The following is an 18,659-nucleotide window of genomic DNA, read 5'->3' as shown; positions in this document are numbered from 1 at the left end:
GGGGTGGTAGAGGGCGGCGGTTAGGGGAGTAAGGAGGAAAGGGAAATGTCTGCCAAGGGCTCGAGACAAAGCGTGAGAACTCAGATGGCGAGAAGCGGGCTTGAGCGAGAAAATCGGAAGGAGGAAGGCTGAGGGCGGACAATCGGGTTAAAAATAGAAACGCATTCTCCACAGGACTCGCTCCTTCCAGCTCCACCCTGGGACCGACAACCGGGCCAGTGACTCGGCTCCGTGCGACGGCAGCGGGGCCGGGCCCGACCCCGCCTCCCGGACCCGGGAACTGGGCCCGGAGGCGGGGCGCCGGGCTCGCGACGTCACCGCGCTCCCCGTCGCCGCCGTCGGGGTTTTCGCTGACGCACAGACCCCGCCCCCCTCCCTCTTTCCCTCACTGCCCGAGTGCCGGGCGGAGAGAGAGCGTCAGTCGGACGGAGCGCGGACCAGTGTGCACCTGGGCTCGGGGCTCGCTTGCTCCCAGGAGCCACGCAACTTCCGCGGCCATAGCTGAGGCGACGGAGAGCACCACCGGCGGGCCCTCGCGGCGCCCAGGCCTCCCTGCGCGCGTCCTGGTCGCCCTCGGAGTCGGCCCAGGCCGCCGCCGGTGGAGGCGTGAGGTGACGACGGGCGAGTGCCGCGGGCAGCGTTAGCCGCCGCGGCCTCCGGTCCTCCCTCCGTCTCCTCCTCTGCCCCCCCCCCCGCTTCCCTCCTCCCACTTCCCGAGCGCCGGCGTGTCCCGGCCACGCTCGGTGCTACTGCAGGAACAAAGGAGGACCCCGCGGCGGCGGCAGCGCCACCTCCGCCTCCGACCCGCTCACGGCCCGCGGCGGCCGCTCTAGGGTGCCCGGCTCGTCCCTCCCGGAGGCCTGGGCCCGGCCCCACTGCGCCGGCGTCGCGCGCGAGCCCGGCTCCTGCACTCCTGCCCCCGCAGGGTGAGTGGTGCGGAGCTGGGGGAGGGCGCCCGGCGGCTGATGCCCGGCCGGGGGATGGGAGTGGGGGGGGGGGCACCGGGCCGCCTCGGGCCTCTGGCGGAGCCCGAGCGGGCCGCGGCTGGCGGCCTCCGGGGGAGGGGAGCCCCCTCGCCAGCTCAGGAAGCACAAAGACGGAGGCGTCATCCTGTCGTCGTGGCCCGAGGTCCGGCACCCCGCGCCCCCGGCTCGCCTGCACCCGCACGGTCCGGAGAACAATGCCCGGCGTGGGGGCTCCGGGCCTTCCTCGCGTCGGTCCCGGCCGCCTTCTGCGCGGCGCCCGGCGTGGGCAGCCGGACCCGGAGAGACAAAGGGGCCGTGGCGGCGGCCGCACCCCCGGCCCCCTGCTCGCCGCACCCCCCTCCCTCCCCAGTTCGCCGCCGCCTCCTCGGAGGAGCCGGTCAGGGTCGGGGGTCGGCGCGGGGCCGGCCTGGCCTGCGGAGCTGCTGTTCTGCATGACTCAGTGGTTTTTGGAGAAGGCCCTGCTGGGCTCTCCCGAGCAAGGCCTCGGCTTAGAGAGGGGCATGGTGGGGAGGCATGGGGGGGACCAGTGGGACCCGGACTTGTTCGGAAATCCGCTGGAACGTGGGGGGGGGGGGGCTCTTCTGTCGTCGCGTTTTAGTTTTGCCAGCGTCGCTGCGTTTTTCGCTCAAGATCCCTTTCATGAAGGAAATGGAGCACCTTCCCCTTTGTTTCATGCATGTAGGCTGGTGAACATGAAATTCTTGCTTGCTTTCCACGCACTCCGTGGAGCTGTTTTGAGGAAAGGCCCGTGTTACCTCTATTGAACGCCTCCTAAGAATCTGGTCTAAGGACATTAGGGTAAAGTAGTGTATATAGGTCACAGAGCCCCTGGTTTTAAACCTGGCATTCAGGTAATTTACAGACTTAAAAAAAAAAAGAAATTAAAACTAATTTTATTTTATTCCTTATCTTTTTAAAAGTAGGCTTTCTTTCAGAACTTAATGGGTGAAAATATTGCAATTTTTATCTTAACAAGTGTTTGGTTGTTTTTTTTTAATGTTTCCCCAAAAAAGAATTTATTGTAGTTCTCCCCTATTTTCTATCTCAGGCCCGGTATTAAGCCTGGAAAGGAGCCTTCAAAAATCAGAGTAGTCTCCTTTTGGCAAACAGAGAAGGGAGATCTGGAGAGTAAGGACTTGCCCAAGGTCACTGGCTTAGTTAGAAGTAAATTAGTGACTAGAACTCAGATCTCAAGTCCAGGTGAGTAGGCATTCTTAACATCTTCTAACGTGCGCACCTGAAAACTAAATAACAAGTGTAAAAGCCTTTTTTTTGTTTGTCTTTTTAATTCGTATTTGAGGCTAGAGAGTTTTTCTGTTACATGTCCAGGTTTTAGCTTTCTTTAAACTATGAGTTAGGGGCACCTGGGTGGCTCAGTCGGTTAAGTGTCTGCCTTCTGCTCGGGTAATAATCCTAGGGTCCTGGGATCGAGCCCCACATCCCACTCCCTACTCAGCGGGGAGCCTGCTTCTCCCTCTCCCTGCCGCTCTGCCTACTTGTGCTCTCTCTCTGTCAAATAAATAAAATCTTAAAAATTATGAGAAGAAGCCACAAACTGTAAAAATACACATTTCAGCTATACAAAATGTAAAAATAAACATTTCCTCTGTATCTGATAGAGCTGACCCAGGAATGCACAAGTTTCTAACAAAACTTTAAAGGTACTAAATAGTAATGATGATGTATTTTTCTAAAATGGTGCCAAGCAGGAGGGAAACAGCATCTACTGGCAAACTACCCCCTCCCTCAAATTGCTGCTGAGCAGAAGGATTTAAACATGAGGATTCTTTCTGCCTCGGTGCTCTCTCTGCTGTGCTTGGTTTTTATAAACAACCTGACCGTTTTGGCTTCATGAGTGATTAATGATGCATCTTAGTTGAATTTGAGATTGTTTGCTAGCCCTCTACATTAAAAAAAAAAAAATTGCAGTAGCCTTAATGGCATCTTTTTGTTTTGTTTCCTTATTATATTAGATATATGAACGCAGCATCCTTAGTTCTTGGGGTTGTGTAGGAGTTGGCAGGCTCTAAGATATAAATAGAAGCTGATTTCAGAGGCCCCTGTTGACTAGGCTTTATGTGAGAGCCTCCATCCAGCTCAGCCTGTCACATTGCAGCCTTGTGACAGGCTGAAGCGCCCGCCCATGTGATCTAAGCTTCTGAGAAATATTAAGGCAAGCTTTGCACATGTGATGGCGTTTAAAAGCTGGCTTTCTAGGGGGGAAAAATCTACAAGATGGGAAGCTATGTGGAAGACTAATGTCCTGGTGTCTCTTGTGTTTCAGTTGCAGGCTATTTATAGTGAGTGGAAAGTAGTTGTGTTTTCTGAAGAAGGAAAGGTGGGATACTTGGCAAGTCGAAGTGGGTAAAATCATTGATGAGATCCCCCCCTTTTTTTATATAAAGGAAAAGATTTTAAGAATTGGATGCACTAATGTTAACGTGGGTTGACTCTTAAATTTAGGCCAGTTTGCTATTACAAAGCCACTGTCAGATGACACTGGAAGTTAGTATAGAAACTGAGCTAGCACAATTCTTAAGCTGGCTTCAAGGAATGACCTTTTTGCATAGGGTAGATTCCCACACATTGCATGGGGGGCATGCAAATAAATACATAATTCATTATTTGAAGCATTTTTGCACATATTAAAAATTTTTTAAAACCCAGCTGAAAATGTTTATTAATAAACTTCATAAGTGATGTTGAAATATTTACACTACCCTGCTCCAAAATGAGTCAGCTAAATTCCACTTACTATTTAAAGAGACCGTGTCTGCTAAATTAGTACTGTTGTTTGAAGTAAGTTGTGGTTCTCCATCACCCTCCATATAAGCTTGACTGGCTTGAAATATTTCTTTTTGCTAACAAAAGGAAAGATTACTATCATTTAACTGTTGGGGAAATATTGGCAGGATTCTGGCCAGGTCAGTATTGATTAGTCTTCTAACCCCTTTTTATTAATCTTGGTAAAAAGTGTTAAATACTTGTTAAAACATTGTTTTTAGTAACTTACTAAAGAATGTATTCTGTGTGGTAGTTGGGAAAAGCCATATGAAATTCTAGGAGATGACAAGCTCTAGCTTGAAGTACTTTCCTGCACTTACTTGAAATGTTTATAGCTTAACAAATCATAAGTAATCTCCATTGTAAGCATTAAGCATATTTAAATGACAGTGACCACAAGTTCTAGTACACAATCTCCCTTTGATAAAATGCTCTCAAATACGCCTTTTGTACCTACATATTTTAAAGTGGTATGGAAACTTTCCACAGTTTAAATTTTGCATTATGTGTATTTTCACTTAGGAAAATTTACTAAGTTTAGCATAGCGTTAACCATGTTTGTGCTAATTTTAAAAGGCTTCTGGAAAAGCAAGGTATGCTTGCTGTATGAAGTTTTTTCTGGTAACCTAGCATTGAATATTAATTACCAAAGATTGTGTGTTCACATTGCTTTACTTTGCCATATTGAAGTAGAGCTTTCAAAGGTTTCATTTCCTGATGTGAGGAAGACAAGCACTTGCGAAAATTTTTAATAGATGGAGCCTTTGGTTGGAGAAATCTATAGCTGATAATTTGTCCATTTGCAGGTTTCTGGGCACTGACTTTTTAAAGTATTCAGACCCAGATTTCACACCTCAAATGCATAACTTAAAAGGAATTTCATAAGCAGCTGACCCCTAAATTCTTAAAGAGCTTTGCTTGTTGGTGCTAAGGTAACAGGAAAGGCTGGATGATCTACCAGCTCTCTTTTCAGTGTTCTGTAAAGGTGGTGCAACGTTTTTTTAAAGTACAGTTGTTCTGCCCCATGGCAGAATTGCTGAATTACTGGTGAGGCCCAAGTATGTTACAGGGTATTTTAAGAATGCTTTAAGAGCAACATCCAATATATGACCAGTTTAAAGAACCACCAGTAGCTATCAAGAGTTGATACTTAATTGTGATCATTGTAGATTTTTTTCATTTGCAAGTTCCATTTTATATATTTTTAGCTAAAAACACCATTTGATATGGTCTGCCTGTAGTACAGGAAAGCAGAAAGTGACTAAGAATGCCAGTTGCCCAGATTGATTTAAATGTAGTTCTGATATCTGGCAGAGTGACCTCTTCAGAAATTGAAACAAAGATCATGGTGATAGGTGAAGTAATACATTTTAATGTTTAATGATAGAATTTTTTTGTCCTAAAGACTGTGAAGTCCTTACGGTTCATTATTTATCATGTTAAAAGACGGTTTCTTTAATGCCTATTGTTTTATAAAAGCAACAAAACAGTCCTATTTCTTGGCCTGCTCTTGTTAATGATTAACATAATTTGGGCCTTCGTTAGAAACGTACTTGGTGTTTAGAAGTAACAAAGGTATGCTGGTGGCTATCATACTAATTCAGTGATTTTACTTAGGTAACATGCTAATTAATAAAGTTTTGTTTTTGTTTTGTTTATAGCAGAAAAATATGGCTCAGGAGACTAACCAGACCCCAGGGCCCATGCTGTGTAGTACAGGATGTGGCTTTTATGGGAATCCTAGGACAAATGGAATGTGTTCCGTTTGCTACAAAGAACATCTTCAGAGGCAGCAGAATAGTGGCAGAATGAGCCCAATGGGTAAGTTTCCAAGGAAAAACCCATTTGAAGAACTGGTGGACAGAAAATATAGAACCAAGAATTGGGGCCTAAGACTGTGAGAATCAATGCTGAGAGCCCAAGGAGAGAAGACCTGAGAAAAGCTTGAAATTAAAGCATCAGCCCAAGTACTTGAAACGACTACCTCAGGAATGAATGACTGTGTATCTACAAGCATCTTCTAGCTTTTTCATTTTCATTTTTGAGGTTTTGTTTCATACTTATGTTCACTGGATGTGACTTTTTCATATATGCTTTTGTTTGGATACTCACTTAATTGTAGGATTCTGCAGCACAGTGAAAATGCTTAAATCACTAACCTAATTAAATGCAAGTATTTGTTACTTATTAATAGTCTTGATACTGAGTGTTTGTAGTCTTGCTCTTTCTTACAAATCCTTTTTTTAAATAGGAACAGCTAGTGGTTCCAACAGTCCTACCTCAGATTCTGCATCTGTGCAGAGAGCAGACACTAGTTTAAACAGCTGTGAAGGTGCTGCTGGCAGCACGTCTGAAAAATCAAGGTAAGATCGACCATTTCAGGCTTTTTATAATACGAGGAGGAAATAAAGATATCTGTGCTATCCGTACTGTTCTGAGTGTTCATATATAATAAGGATGTTAATATATCAGATGCCCTTGGCTTTGTTTGTGTTGCACAATCTGGGATTCCAGGATCCTTTTAATACATGATCTTATAGGTCATTGAATAAAGATGTTTATTATAACACACTCCATGATGCTGTGTTGAGAATGCTGTGCTTTTATTTTCCTGTAATTGAGGTTTAGGGATTGTGGAGAGTACGGCTCTGCAGACTCTGTTCGAGTGCTACACATGGCATTTTGGCAAAGCTGCCCCTTTGCCCTTAAATTACAGGCACAGCTAGAAGTTCCCAGTTGGCTATAATAGAACACCGGAACCTCTCCAAGTATGTGGCCTGGAATTGATGAGCCATTTATCACATGGCTTTCTTTATCCTCAACGATGTGTGCTGGGCATCCAGTACTCTTTTAAATTTTTAGAGTATTTAGCTCCATTGATCGTGTTGGAAATGATACATAATTTAAAGTTGAACTGACAACTTACCTTGCAAAGAAGTACCCTTAACATCTTTAAAAATGTTTGCTTGAACTCAAATAGAAATGTGCCTGTGGCCGCCTTGCCTGTAACTCAGCAAATGACAGAAATGAGCATTTCGAGAGAGGACAAAATAACTACCCCGAAAACAGAGGTGTCAGAGCCAGGTATGCTTTTTGTTTCATACTAGTTCTGTTCTGGATTTGGTAGTATGAGAAAGTGTTGGCGGGGGGATTATTTCCTTCTCATTGAAAGATTAAATTGGAGAGAAAGCCATAAAATACGGGCCAAGCAAGAACTACTGTCTTTAAAGTCCCTTAAGCGTAAAATAGTCACTCTTTACTCTTCTTTCTTCTCTGCCCATGCCCCCTCCTTAGCCCCACCCCACAAATCCGCAAAATTAATAATCTGGGGACTGGAAATGTTAAGAATTTAATGAACTTAAAAAGTAGTTTACCAGTATATTTTAAAGATCTTTAAATCACTAGGGAAAGTATTATTTATAAATGGGAAATTATATAGATTAAATCTCAAAGCCATGAAGAAAATTTTATATCAAAGCAGTATCAGTCTTGATATTGTAGAAAATACTGAGGACAAAGAACATGTTGAACACTAAAAAAACTTCCAAATTGAAGAAGTATAGGATCCCTGTCCTGTTTGTGGGATTTTAAAACTCACTCTGGAAAGGCCTTTTTTTCATTGAGTCGCTTTGAGTCTCTGCTTCTGTAGCCCAACCTGTCGCCAGAGACTGGCTTGTTCTGAGTCACCTGTGCTGGACGCGGAGCACGTAGCCCCGTACTCCTCAGGGCACATAGTTCATCATTTCCTGGGACACAGTGTTGACTGGACACATTATAAAACTTTATTATGGGGAAATTGTATTTGTGGATATGTAATCTGCTTTGGGGGCTGGCTTTTGCTAACCTCACATACCAAAGCTTATGTGAATTACAGCAGTGTTAATCTGTAAAGTTAAGGTAAAAATTCTTAAGTTCAGGTCAATACATATTTAATATTTTGAAATGAGTTCAATCCTTCTGAAAAAGCTGACCAAATTAGTGTGTTTGTGAGGCTTTTCTTCTGTTTGGGGGTTTTTTTTGGGTTTTTTTTTTTTTTTTACACAAAATTACTCTGACCTTGGAACAGTACTCGTGGTTTATATTTGTAGCTAGTCTCTGCTATTATGCTCTCTTAGTAGGCACTCTAGTTTGTTCTCTTTGCCTTTACTGAGTCATTTTCCCCTTCTTCCCTGTATGTCCCAGGAGTCATTCTTCAGTTTTCTGATGTAGCCAGAGAAGTGGCTGTCACCTCCCCCCCTCCAACTATTCCCATAGATTCTTTACCAACATACCATCAGGAAAAACTGTAATAAGGTTGTCATAATAGATTATTAGGATAAGTAGTAGGTAGAATATTATTCCGTTAGTCTAATACTAAGCTGTTTGTCTCACCGAATATGTTACTAATGCAAATGAGTTATACATTTGGGGAGCATTTTTAGAGTGAGCTGTCCTGAAACCTGTCAGTTTGCTATAGAGTTTGGATTTATGCTTATAGCATTAGTGCTGGCCCATTGCATACATTAATTTGCTATTCTTTGGGTTTGGATTAATACTAAAAGTCAGGGCTTCTGGTATAGTTGAATTTTATAAACGTAGAATTAAATTTGGTGTTTTGTTTTAAATAGTGGTAATGTGGGCTTTAATGTGGTGAACTGTAATTTTATCTTCATATTGACAAGTTTTATTGATGTCTTCTATGAATTAAAATTTAAAGCCCTTTTAGGTGGAGAAACAGGGACTTTTTTAAAGTAGATCATATTTCTCATTGTCTAAGTTCCACACCTGGTTTAGATAAGTATTGCAAAGTAAATAAAAGCTGTGCATTAAAAATTCTCGTTTTGCCTGTGGACTCCTTAATAGTCAAAATTTCACAAGTACTTAAGCAGTCCTAAAGACCGTGTTTGCTGATACTTCGAAAAGTTTTTTAAGAACTCTTCAGATCTTCTACGTATGACCATATAAAGCATTCATTAAAATGGCAAAATGATAATTGTAAAATGTTGGGATCTGAAGTTAATTAGGGCTTAATGATTTAGGTTTCACTTGTCGCAATTTGCTGGATTTATCTATACAGTCTTTCTTTTGTATCAGTATAAAACCAAAATGACTTTTTTATAGCCAAGTACCTTAGAAGTTGGCAACTTCTATTTACTCAGTAATAATGAATGTGAACTGCCCTAATTAGGAAATTTGCATTTAGGCAAGTGCAGTATGGAAGAACTGGGCATGTGACCAACATCTCCCAGGTCTTTAGAACTTGGGATTTTGTTCCCTAGTACTAGCTGTTAAGAGTGAGTTTAAAGGAATTTGAGTGGAGTAATCATTTTACAGCATTTAAAGGAGCGAGTATATGTTGATTGGCAAGAAATTCTCAGATTTGGAAGAAGTTCTGGTATTAAAGTAGAAGATTCTACATAGAGCACGTGTTTTTAAAAAAGGCTTCATAAATGTTTTCACTAAAAATCTTACTGTCTCTCTTAAATGTTTTCTTTTTTTTTTTAAATAATTATCAGCCCGTGAACTCTTGACAGATACCTCATTTTCACCCTTGTTTTTCAGTTGTCACTCAGCCCAGTCCATCAGTTTCTCAGCCCAGTACTTCTCAAGGTGAAGAAAAAGCTCCTGAGTTGCCCAAACCAAAGAAGAACAGATGTTTTATGTGCAGAAAGAAAGTTGGCCTTACAGGTATGACAGAACACACAAGACCGTCCATATTTTATCGCTGGGATTTAATAGGGAGCTCCCTAAGAGACTGGGTTGGTCTTAACACCCATAGAAAACGCCTGACTTTCAGGAACAGAAAGTTTCCAGAGTGGACTAGAAAGAGGGCAGGATAATGGGGAGAAGTTGGGTTTGATTTCCATTTGTGTCTCTAATCCTCTAAAACCCTTTATTAGCTTCAGGCCTTCTGAATTACTTTGCTTTATTGGATTGATAAAAATTCATCCCTGTTGATTCTTTGCTTTGTTCTCCTGGGGGGAAGGTAGCTGAACTAAACAGTAAGCACCATCTCTGAGCCAGGCAGAAAATGTTAAAATACTTTTTAACTGTTCCCTTTAAATCTCAGAACCCTGTGGTTCTTTTCCCTAGTTTTCACTTAAGGAAATATTACCCAGTTTATATGTCGTTGGAGGAAGGTTTGCATCCAGGTCAGTCTGGCTCCAGAGCCTGTGTAATTTCTACTCTGATATCTACAGGAGTTTATGGAAGGATAGTTACTTGAATTTCTCACTATGTCAAAAGAGACTGAAAGCTCTTTCACAATTTAAAGTGGCAGACTCTTTCATGTTGCAGAGAACCGTGAAAATCTGGTTCCTTTTCTATAGTGACAGGCTTTTTTTTCCTTTCCTTTTAATTACTACAAATTCCCAAGTGACTCTACTTCCTCTTATGTGTACAGGGTTTGACTGCCGATGTGGAAATTTGTTTTGTGGACTTCACCGTTACTCTGACAAGCACAACTGTCCATATGATTACAAAGCAGAAGCTGCAGCAAAAATCAGAAAAGAGAATCCAGTTGTTGTGGCTGAAAAAATCCAGAGAATATAAATTACTACTTGTGAAGAGACTGAAACTTTGTTTTTATTTTAATATATCGTAGGAAAACATTAAAGAGCAGATGCATGGCCATTTTCCTTTGATGTTCTCCAGAGTTTTACTTTACACTTGTCTGTCTTATAATTGAAATTTTAGGATGTTTGGGTGTTTGTTACAGGCAGAAATGGATAGATACAGCCCTACAAAATGTATATGCCCTCCCCTGAATAAAATTGGATGAAAATCTACACAGCAAATTGAAGATACACAGACGATAGGGACAGAATTTAGTTCCCACGTGCCAAACATAATACATGAAATCTCTGCATGTTTGCAGCATATCTGCCTTTTGGGAATGTAATCAAGGTATAATCTTTGGCTAGTGTTATGTGCCTGTATTTTTTTAAAAAATGGTACACCAGAAAAGGACTGGCAGTCTACTTCTACCATAGTTAAACTTCACCCTGTTAATTTCCACAACATGTTCTTTGGAAGTAGGAGGAAAGCTATAAAGAGGATCAGACCTTTCCATGAAACCAGTATTTGGTGCCATATGTAAGCCTGGTTAACTTGTCTTCTAAAAGCTGTCAAATAAGACATTCTGTGAAAGGTAAACATCGCAACTGGTTATCATGAGTAAAGCCATCAGGCCCACAGGGTCTTTGAGCGATCTTTGAAGCGTATTGTGCTGGCCAGCACCAGAAGATGTCTGCATTACTCTCACTGCTAAAAATGTTGTGTAGCACAGAACTGCACTAGGCTTAATTTGTTTACAAGAAGAAATTAAAACTACATTCGGTTTTTACATACAGCAGCTCTGTTGAATAACATGCATCTGAATTTTAAGTTGCAAAGGTATCTGAAAAGTTCATTTTTCATGTGCATCTTTTGTTGAATGTTTTGGTTCAAGAAAGAATGTTTAAAGCTTTTTTAAAGACTTCAGTTCTTAATGTAACTGTACCCTTCTGCATGGAGAACCCTAACCAACACGGCTGCAGTAGACTTCTTAGTGGTATCCAGCACCACGTGCAGAGGGCTGCTTTATCATATTAATTGTACTTGGGTGTAGGACTCTAGTGTTCTTGGGTGTATTGCATGGGCTGCATTATCTACAGCATTGTACAATAACAACTAGAAGAGGCAGTATACTTCACTGATGCTTGTCTGGTAATATCACTTCTGTGTTATAATGGAAGGTTTTTGTGATGTATGAAACTTGTGTTTTTTATATATAAATGAGTATAGTTAGATTAGTATTGTGGTAATGCCTGTTTTCATCTGTAAATAGTTAAGTATGTACACGAGGCACTACTTCTGATTTACTGCAGTGTTCGGTCCTAGTTTTTACTTTAATTACAGCATTCGGTTTTGCTTTCAATTTTATGTACCTTAGTTCTGAGTTAGATCTGCAGATGTGTACAGATAGTTCATATTTATGTATTGCACATAATCATGCTATTCAGCATTGATGCTATATTGTATTATGTAAATAATAAAAGCCATGTACAGAGGGAAGCTTCCACTTGTCCATTGGGTTTTTAAGCCATAGTTAGAAGTCATAAAGGGGAATAGTTAGAAAATGTTTCAACTTTGTAGTTGCGTATGTAGACTTTGCATGGCTATGTTGTGATTTTTTTGAATTGCCTTCCCTGAACATGATGTGTTCAAGTGAGAACCGTATGTTGAATTTTGTGAAACATCAAGTATGGTACACAGTGGGCAGTTTATTTTTGAAGAAATGAATAGGCACTTTTTAGGATCACAACCATCTTAGAACTTAGGAGGAGAAAGGAATGGAATTGTAATAACCATGGCCTATCTCCCTTTTCCATTCTTTTGCTTTATAGGTGACACTTTAGACATGACAATTTGTGTACAAAAACAGGCATAGTTTTATTTCTGTTTTGGGTTTGGTTTTAATGTAGAGATGGGCCCATGGGGTAGCTGAAGCCAAAAGCAGAACCATGACTTTTCAGTGATGGAGTTTGAAATGGAAATACCCTGGTTCACTATCATCTGTCACAGTTCTTTGGGTGCTGGTACTTTTGCTTCAAGTGGGGGAAATCCATGAGATAATCTCCAGAAATACGAAGGTACTGAAGAACCATAATTGAGGTGAAAATTACAGTATTGAGGCCAATAGTTTTTTTTAAAGTTGAAACTAACACTTATTTCCCCTCAGTGCTTCGCCCTGTCAACATTTGCTTGATGAATTTTAAATCTTACAGTTGAATCAAGGTGGTATCTGGGGGATAAAGAAGACTTAGCAAGATGATGGGCCCTTCATTGGTCTGTAACTTTGTGCAGCATGAGATGGTAATGTTTCCATAATTTTTTAAGCAGTATTTAGAACAGATTTGGACTTGAGGATTTAATTTGTCAGGAGCATCAGCTGATTAGGGAGAAAGTATAAGGCAGCTAGGAAGACTCAATGTTAGCTAGACTTGATTCAGACCTGAATGTTCTCTGGGGACTAAGTGCACTTTGGGATGTACACTGAGATCTTAAACATTTGAAGAATATATATGTTTTTCTTTACATGGACTCAACGTCTGCACACTCCCACTCCAAAAATGTTTTGCTGGGACAGACCATGATAAGAACTATGACCTTGGGCTAGTCCTTTTATCCAATCTATTCAGTGGGCCTTATCTGTAAAACTAGAGCTTCCGGTTTGATCTGTGGTGGACTTCCACAGCATGAATTTGTGAAGGAAAGAACTTTTTTGAGTAGTATAATGGTTAAGAAGATAATGGACTCTGGAATCAGGATCTGTGAGTAAGGACGATAACAGTGCCTGGCACATAGTAACAATGCCCTATTAAACTTTAAAGGCTATCTTTTTAGAGCAGCTTTTAGATTCACAGCAAAACTGAAAGTACAGAGGTTCCCCATATACCGTCTCCCCTGCCCCCAGCCTGTGCACAGCCTCCTCTGTTAGCATCTGCCACCAGAGCGGTGTATTTGTTAAAACTGTTGAACCTACATTGACACATGATTACTACTTGGTCCATAGTTTACAGTTCACCCTCGGTGTACACTTTATGGGCTTGGACAAATGTATGGTGGTCTGTATCCATCACTATAGTATATGGAGTATTTTCACTGCCCTAAAAATCTGCCTATTCCTCAAGCCTCACCCTAACCCCCGGCAACTACTGATCTTTACTCTGTAATTTTGCCGTTTCCAGAATGTCCTATGTAGTTGGAATCATGTAGTATGTAACCTTTCAGATTGGCTTCTTTCACTTCTTAGGAATACATGCATAAGTTCCCTCCATGCCTTTCATGGTTTGATAGCTCATTTCTTTTTAGTGCTGAATAAATAATCTATTGCCTGGAAGTGCCACAGTTTATCCATTCACCTACTGAAGGATATCTTGGTTGCTTCTAAGTTTTGGCAATTATGAATAAATCTTTAAATCGTTGTGCAGGTTTTGTGAGAGCATAAATTTTCAACTCTTATGGGTAAATACCAGGTGCGATTGCTGGGTCGTGTGGTAAGAATATGTTTAATTTTGTAAGAACCCACCAAACGTCAAAGTGGCTGTACCATTTTGCATTCCTACCAGCAATGTATGAACGATCCTGATGCTCCACGTCTTCACCAACATGTGGTGTTGGTCGGTGTTCTGAATTTTGGCCATTCTAACAGGTGTGCAGTAGTATCTCAATTTGTATTTCTCTGATGACATATGATGTGGAGCATCTTTCTGTGTGCTTACTTGCCATCTGTATATCTTTGAGGTCTTTGGCCAATTTTTAATCGGGTTTTACTGTTTTAAAGAGTTCTCTATTTTGGACAATAGTACTTTATCAGACGTGTCTTTTGCAAACATTTTCTCCCAGTCTGTGACTTGTCTTCTCATTTTCTTGAGCTATTATTAATTTTAATGTTCTAGAGTAATGATTTCCAGAACTTGGAAAGACAGTTGAATTCAAATTCTTAGCAAGTAACTAAAAATGGGTAAAGGTCTACTAAGTAATGTAATGGCAACATGTTAAGCATTGTAAAAAAATACTGTGTTATAATTGTATTTTTTTGGAGTCAGTAATACATTCACAGAGTTCAAAACTAATTTATCAATATCGCAAAGCTTTGCCCATCCTGGCCTATGCCCTCCACTCCAAAGACACGTGTACGTTTTAGGTAACTGTCAAAACTTGGAAAGGCTGTTGTATCTTTTCCACATCATGTAAACATTGTGTACAGAGACTTAATTTAACTCCTGTTTGCTTAATTGTTTGAATGCGAAGTTCTTATAGTGATTTTTGTCCATTATAATATTAGCTTATAATTTTGGAGAGAATGATGGATGGGTGTGGTTGCTGGTTGTTAACAGTAAGATCGTGTAGCCTCAAACTGCATACATAGAAGGGTTTCCGAGGCGGAAGCAGCAGGTATGGAAAGTGACTTGAAATTTGACAAAAGTTTCTTATGTTTGTACAATCTTCTTTAAAACAGACAAACATGAACAACAGAATACAAAAATGCCATTTGATACCTATGGCTATTTCCATACACAAACCCTGTTTTTTAATTCATATAAAACCAAAGAGTACTGTTTGTGTGTTTCCCCCCAGAGCACATTTCTGTTCTTATTCTAGAAGTGAAAGTTAGACCATTTTGTGACATAAATGTAGGACTCCATTTTGTCTGCAACAAAGTACTACTTTTTTTTTTTTTTTTAGATTTTATTTATTTTACAGAGACAGAGATAGCAAGAGCAGGAACACAAACGGGGAGTGGGAGAAGGAGAAGCAGGCTTCCCGCCGAGCAGGGAGCCCAATGTGGGACTCGATCCCAGGACCCTGGGATCATGACCTGAGCCAAAGGCAGACACTTAACGACTGAACCACCCAGGCGCCCAGTACTACTTTCTTTATTAGCATAGGTACTGATGTTATAAAGTCATACCTCACGTTATACTTAAATTAACAGCAAGATGATGTAAGTTATAGGTTGCTTTCTGGTTGGTTAATCTGTCTTGAATATATTTTTTCCTGGTGGTTTTGATTGAAATGATCACCACAGAACCTCAGATTGTATATATCTAAAATGATTGATAATGTAACCACAGCTGTTCAGGAATTAGGGTAATCGATCAGTTTACTCAGAAGTTAACAGGAAATCTATTTCTTTCTGTGGTGTAAGGAAATGGTCCAGTTTCATTCTTCTGCATGTGGCTGTCCAATTTTCCCAACACCATTTGTTGAAGAGACTTTTTTCCATTGGACATTCTTCCCTGCTTTGTTGAAGATTAGTTGACCATAGAGTTGAGGGTCCATTTCTGGGCTCTCTATTCTGTTCCATTGATCTATGTGTGTGTTTTTGTGCCAGTACCAGACTGTCTTGATGATGACAGCTTTGTAATAGAGCTTCAAGTCCGGAATTGTGATGCCACCAGCTTTGCTTTTCTTTTCCAATAGTCCTCTGGCTATTCGGGGTCTTTTTCTGATTGCATACAAATTTTAGGATTATTTGTTCCATTTCTTTGAAAAAAGTTGATGATATTTTGATAGGGATTGCATTAAATGTGTAGATTGCTCTAGGTAGCATAGACATTTTCACAATATTTGTTCTTCCAATCTGTGAGCATGGAACGTTTTTCCATTTCTTTGTGTCTTCCTCAATTTCTTTCATGAGTATGCTATAGTTTTCTGAGTACAGATTCTTTGCCTCTTTGGTTAGATTTATTCCTAGATAACAGGAAATCTAACACATTCTTAAATTTTAGTTGAGTAGAAGATCTGTTCACTAAATAGCATTTACTTAAGTACCTACCCTTTAGAACTGAAGAGTCAGCTAGAAAAAAATATATAAACTAACCTAGATGAGCTCAACTGAAACACTAGTGTTTGAGTAAATTTCTCAGATTGATCCTATGTATAATCCATGGCTAATTAAAAAATGGTAGTTGATCCTTGCTACGTAATATGTGTCTGCCCTCTCCCCTCCCTGTCACTAAAAATGTGTTAAAACATGCAATTTAGAATACCATGCAAATAAATATGATTTAGATTTTCTATTGTGTGGCACTACATCTGCTCTTTTATAGAAACGCAAGGACTGATAATACTTAAAAAAAAAAAAAAAGCATTTCTTTGAAGAAAACTTAACTAACCCTGGTGTTCTGGTTCTACATCCACTCTTAGGAGAAAAGTACTTCCGTACTTGGGTGCTGTTTCTTAAGGTACCCCTCCTCTAGATATACCCCATGTGCTTAGCAGTATCACCCACATACTAAAAATATTTGGCCTCAAATGTCTTGCACTAATAATTGCTGTTGTAAAAGCGATTCTACTATAAATATTATAATACTTAAATACAAATAATCTGCTACCCCACCCATTAGCCTTTACCATCTGTGTTATATTTAAACATCTGCTAAAATTACATATGCTTAAACAAGTTTTGTTTTCAGCTATTCTGCATGAAAATTAGATTGGTTTGAATATCTGGAGCAGCATAACCCAGTTTTTTCAGGGGCTAGATTATAGCAGGTGACAAAAATGAGACGTCAGAGATATCATAAATAATGACTTGTTAGAAAAAGTGCAATCGATAGGCATCAAAATATGTGTTTATATTCAGGCATTGCCCTTCAGTATTCAAGTGCTAGGCATGTTTATTCGGGTCTTTGATTAAAAGAAAGTGAGGCTTTTAAAATAGATTAAAGGTAGCAGTTTTTACTTGATTAATTGGGACCAAGAGTTGTGTGAACTAAGAAAGGCAACTTTGAGGACCCTAGTCAGTTGTCCCAGCTAACCAATGTTCAAATCTTCCCAGTGATGTACAGCCCTCACACAGAAAGCCAAACTGAATTGAACATAGCACTGAATTATAGTATTTCAGACTTTATACTGAAGTTACTTGTTCGGTGGCATGCATTTGTAGAGCTAAGGATCAATGGCTGCTTTTTAAAATGAGCTAGATGTATAATATGTAACAGAAACCAGATTAAACAGGCCTATTAAAGCTGATACAAGAGGGTTCTCATGGTTTGCATCTTTGAGGTTATGTTATCCTCCACTGAGAACTGAGAGGAGCGAACAGATTCTTCTATTTGACACTGAGCTTCCCCCATGGCCTGGGCATGCTGAGTGTGAGCCCGAAAAGTGAGGCAGACATGGTTCTGGTTTTCAAGGAGATCATGAACTAGTACAGTGATCTTCTGAATTGCCTAAGTGGCCATGTGGATTCTAGAATTAAGAAAGTAAATTTCTTTTGATTTTTGGGAGGATGTATGGTCAGAATTAGTGCTGGACATCACTAGGTATAGATCGTTACTTGAAGCCTCTTCTCCCAAGAATAATACACCTTACAAAATTTGCCACTGTTGCAGGAAGAGAGTAAAATTTCCATTTCAAGGTGGGAAAGCAATGGAGTAAATGTTTTAACATTACCAGTGCAGCTAATAACCCCTGCCAGAGACCATGCTCACAGATGTTTAAGTGGCCAGATTCTGATCTGTGCAGTGTAACCATCCGTCATTTTGCAATCAATTAAAATTAATTTGGTGGCGTGAAAACAAAATCCCACTGCTGGTTCCTTCTGCAAGGCCGACAACTCTTAAGCTAGGATCCATAAGTCCCTGAAATTGCATGCAAAATTTGGTGTCTGTGTTTCTTGGTAGAATTTTCAAATAGATCTGTGACTCAAAGAAGACTCCAGATCTAAATGGCCTTCCTGGGAAGATACTTGAGTATTTTAAGAGGGAGCTAGCTGTTACACAAGCCGGGGATACTAAATCCGCCTGGTTCAGCTGCTGCCTCTCTGAGACAATATTTCAAAGAAAAGTAGTATCTTTTCTCCTACTGTTAGAGTCATTAACAGTGTTTCCATCGACTGAGAGAGGAAATGAATTGGTGGGTCCTTGTAAAAATGATCTTGCCTTGCCATTTTAGTTTGCTTTTCCCTGATAATCCCTCTCCTACTCCTCTCAAAGCCAGGCCAGTGTCTTGAGACATCATGCTTTGCATGATAAACATCCTTGCAAGCCAAGAAATGTGAGTTTCAAGTGTGTTGTCTTACATAGTGATTGTCTTAACCCCCTAAGTCCAAATGTCCTCTCATAGCACTGGCTGAATTGTCAGGAGACTGTTCTGTGTGGTGGAGAGAAACACAACCATCTCTATGGTGTTATTTCCAAGGCTAAAATAGTACGGAGCTTGAAATTTTACTTGGAGTCAATTCAGTACAACAGCATGTTATTACTGATGCAAACTTTCTCCCTGAACTTGTAGCCCAGGCTGCTGTTCCTGGAGGGATATCTTGGAATCCATCTTTGAATCTCTTCCAATGCTTACGGTCCTTACCAGTGCTTTTGACCCAGACACTGAAAATGGATGAGATTTGCCTAATTCATG

At 40.7% G+C, this 18,659-nt stretch overlaps 1 protein-coding gene across 3 annotated transcripts; it reads left to right on the top strand.

Moving 5' to 3' along the window:
- Nucleotides 1-372: 372 nt before the first annotated feature.
- On the top strand, nucleotides 373-11,443 carry ZFAND5 (zinc finger AN1-type containing 5). 3 transcript variants are annotated; one of them, XM_032427532.1, is made up of 6 exons: nucleotides 373-926; nucleotides 5,432-5,591; nucleotides 6,022-6,133; nucleotides 6,751-6,854; nucleotides 9,312-9,437; nucleotides 10,153-11,443. In XM_032427532.1, exons 2-6 carry the CDS (start codon nucleotides 5,441-5,443, stop codon nucleotides 10,299-10,301), a joined length of 642 nt encoding a protein of 213 aa, XP_032283423.1. In that variant the 5' UTR covers nucleotides 373-926; nucleotides 5,432-5,440; the 3' UTR covers nucleotides 10,302-11,443. The 3 variants fall into 3 exon arrangements, with proteins under 3 accessions (XP_032283423.1, XP_032283424.1, XP_032283422.1); XM_032427533.1 differs by lacking the exon at nucleotides 373-926 and adding an exon at nucleotides 958-1,128; XM_032427531.1 differs by lacking the exon at nucleotides 373-926 and adding an exon at nucleotides 1,322-2,186.
- The last annotated feature ends 7,216 nt before the right edge of the window (nucleotides 11,444-18,659 follow it).

The sequence above is a fragment of the Phoca vitulina genome, unplaced genomic scaffold (assembly GCF_004348235.1).
Source record: "Phoca vitulina isolate PV1807 unplaced genomic scaffold, GSC_HSeal_1.0 scaffold37, whole genome shotgun sequence".
NCBI classification, from domain to species: Eukaryota; Metazoa; Chordata; class Mammalia; order Carnivora; family Phocidae; genus Phoca; species Phoca vitulina.
The sequence above is the reverse complement of the archived record's forward strand: the minus strand, read 5'-3'. Positions and strand labels throughout refer to the sequence as shown.